At 43.2% G+C, this 2623-nt stretch overlaps 1 protein-coding gene across 1 annotated transcript; it reads right to left on the bottom strand.

The window, feature by feature from the left end:
* Positions 1-201: 201 nt before the first annotated feature.
* LOC126028601 (vomeronasal type-1 receptor 4-like) lies at positions 202-1158 on the bottom strand. The gene has a single exon (XM_049787550.1). It carries the CDS (start codon positions 1156-1158, stop codon positions 202-204), a length of 957 nt encoding a protein of 318 aa, XP_049643507.1.
* Positions 1159-2623: the final 1465 nt, after the last annotated feature.

Below are 2623 nucleotides of genomic sequence, written 5' to 3' on the forward strand. Positions count from 1 at the left end.
GATGTGGCATAATGTAAAATTAAAATGGTTCATGAACACTTCACTCTTCCATTTCTTTGCACAACTTCACCCCCTGATAGGGACCCTCCACTACACACTCCACTAAGAAGCAGAATTGGGTAATTCCAGTCCCATTTCCTGTGGACAATGTCGATGTGGTTCCTCATCCCAGACAAGGTCAAAGAAGTTGGCAAAAGTTGGTCATTCCTGCCTGCTGCTCCTTGTCTTAAACCCAAAGTCAGCTTTCACCATGGACACTGGATGGTGAAACAGGAAAGGAATCTTAGTGTTCTGCAGCAGTATAATAGGGCAGAGGGTAGGGTAGCCTGAGGAGAGGACCCCATTAATATGATCCAGTTCAACCATTTTCTCAGGGTTCAAAAACATATAGAAGGTTAGGAAGTTATTCAGAAAATAGAAGACGATAAAGCAGCTGACCAGCATGATAATATTCTGAGTGGCTCTGAACTCTGGAGAGGATGAAGAAGGCAGATGAGTGCTGAGCAAGTGCCGGACCCTCTGGTGGTGTCTATAGAGAAGAACCACCATGTAGAGGCTGAACCCAACCATGAGCACTACAAAGACCAATTCCTGGATCACCATCCCACTCAGAATCAGCTGGGAGCTTGAGAAATCAAAAGAAATCGGCTGGCAGTTTAGTTGATAATACCTGACACTAAATATGGAGCCATTAGAACTGGTCGCCCCTATGACCCTGATGATGTGGCTGTAGGTAACAACGTTGATGAGCCAAAAGCATAACAGCGAAGGGAAGATGCAACCTGAAATTCTCAATTTAAGCCAAGCCCACTTGGAATGGCTGGGACTGATGGTGACAGCTTGGAAAAAAGTCAGGAGTGTGGTGGTACAGATGGGAAGACCCCGGATGACCCGGAAAGTGTACACAGTCAACTTACAGCCAAGGTCATCCAGGAACTGACTGATACCAAAAAAGGGCATGACTTCTGGGATGAGCTTGAACATGCTGACAGTGTTCACCAGCATCAGGTGCATGAATATTAAGTCTATGGGCTTCCTCCGGGGACTCTGAATGAAATATTTATAAGAGTAAAAAATGAACATTACTGAATTTCCCAGGATACCAATAAAAATCTGCGATATTTGGTAAAAGTGAAACATCGTCACACTTCGGACCATGATGGTACTTCTTTTTGGAAACTTGAATGCTGCAAAGTCAAATATAAACTTTACTAGGAAATTAGATCTAGGAGCCCAGGAAATAATAACAAGATAAGTGTTTACTGCCAGGAAAAAAAATCAAGATATTCATCACTTCTGGTGTTCACCTGGACACGTGGGACTTCCAAAGACTGAATCTCAGGCATTCTTGAGAACCTGAAAGAAAAGAATGAAGGTCTACAATGAAGGTGAATATATTGTCAGCAAGGGGATTGCAAGAATAGGACAGCAGGTGAGGCATTTGCAGGTAAGGCATGTGGCCAACCTGGGGTCAGTTCCTGGTACATTAGAGGCTCCCTGAGCCCAAAGTGACCCCAAAGCTAAAGAGCCACAAGTAATCCCTGAGCTCAGTCAGATGATACTTTTACAGGTGAAGGAAAAAAGAACCAAAAATTAATAGAAAGGAAAGAAATACAGAATCATACATTCCACAATATTCTGCTCAGGAGTCCACATTCTCAGGCTGATGCCTTTGTTTCTTCATCTCCAAAGAGTTCGGGATCTCAAAGAAGAGTTCTCTTCATGCCTTTTGGCTATTTGAGGCTGGATTATCATCTTAGTTCTATTATTTGTCACAGATTCAATACCAGGAACCCTTCATCTATCCATTTGCAGTCAACCATGGTGACATTATTTCCTGAGTCTTCGTGGGATTTGACTTTGAATTTTTCTTCGGTTTATTTTTGGTGGGGTGTTGGTTTCATTTGGGGGCCACATTAGTGGTGCTCATGACTTACTTTTAAAACTGCTCAGGGAACCCTAAGTAGGAATGGAATTAGAATGGAATTGGTGTCAGGTGCAAGGCAATTACTTTGACCCCACGCCAAGCATCCAGCTCAGTCCTCATGTATAGGAAAGGGGAGACACCCTGCAGAATGGAGACTTAACAGAGAAACAGAAGTGTTATTAGTGACTCTGTGTTCAGGGATCATTCCTGGTGATGCTCTGGGTGTGAGAGATGGAACCCACGTTGGCAAAGTCCAAGGCAAGTACCTGCCTGCTGTGCTATTGCTTTGGCCCAACAGAGTTGGGTTTTCATGTAGGAATTTTGAAATCCTTCAGGAAACTTTGCATAATTTCTTTTTGATGAAATGATTTTCTTTTGTCTTATTTGTGTTTGTATGTGGTACACACCCAGCAGTGCTCGGGGATTATTTCTGGCTTTATACTCAGGGATCACTGTAGAAGGTCCCTCAAGCCCACTCAGAGTGACGGGTATGTAGATCCCAAATTCCTGTACCAATCTCTGGAGATTTCTGGGAATATAGAAGGACAAATCATGACCACACTCCATGACATTGAGACTAAAGTCATCTTCAAGGAGGAAACTACACTTTCCAAACAAGTGGAAGCAGAGATCAACAGATGGAAATCCATTAAACTGAGAAGCTTCTGCACCTCAAAAGAAATAGTGCCCAGGATA

This window comes from Suncus etruscus, chromosome 14, assembly GCF_024139225.1.
Source record: "Suncus etruscus isolate mSunEtr1 chromosome 14, mSunEtr1.pri.cur, whole genome shotgun sequence".
NCBI lineage: Eukaryota > Metazoa > Chordata > Mammalia > Eulipotyphla > Soricidae > Suncus > Suncus etruscus.

Excerpts from the sequence above, each read along its gene's own strand:
- LOC126028601 (XM_049787550.1), bottom strand. The coding sequence starts at position 1,158 with ATGGTCCGAAGTGTGACGATGTTTCACTTTTACCAAATATCGCAGATT.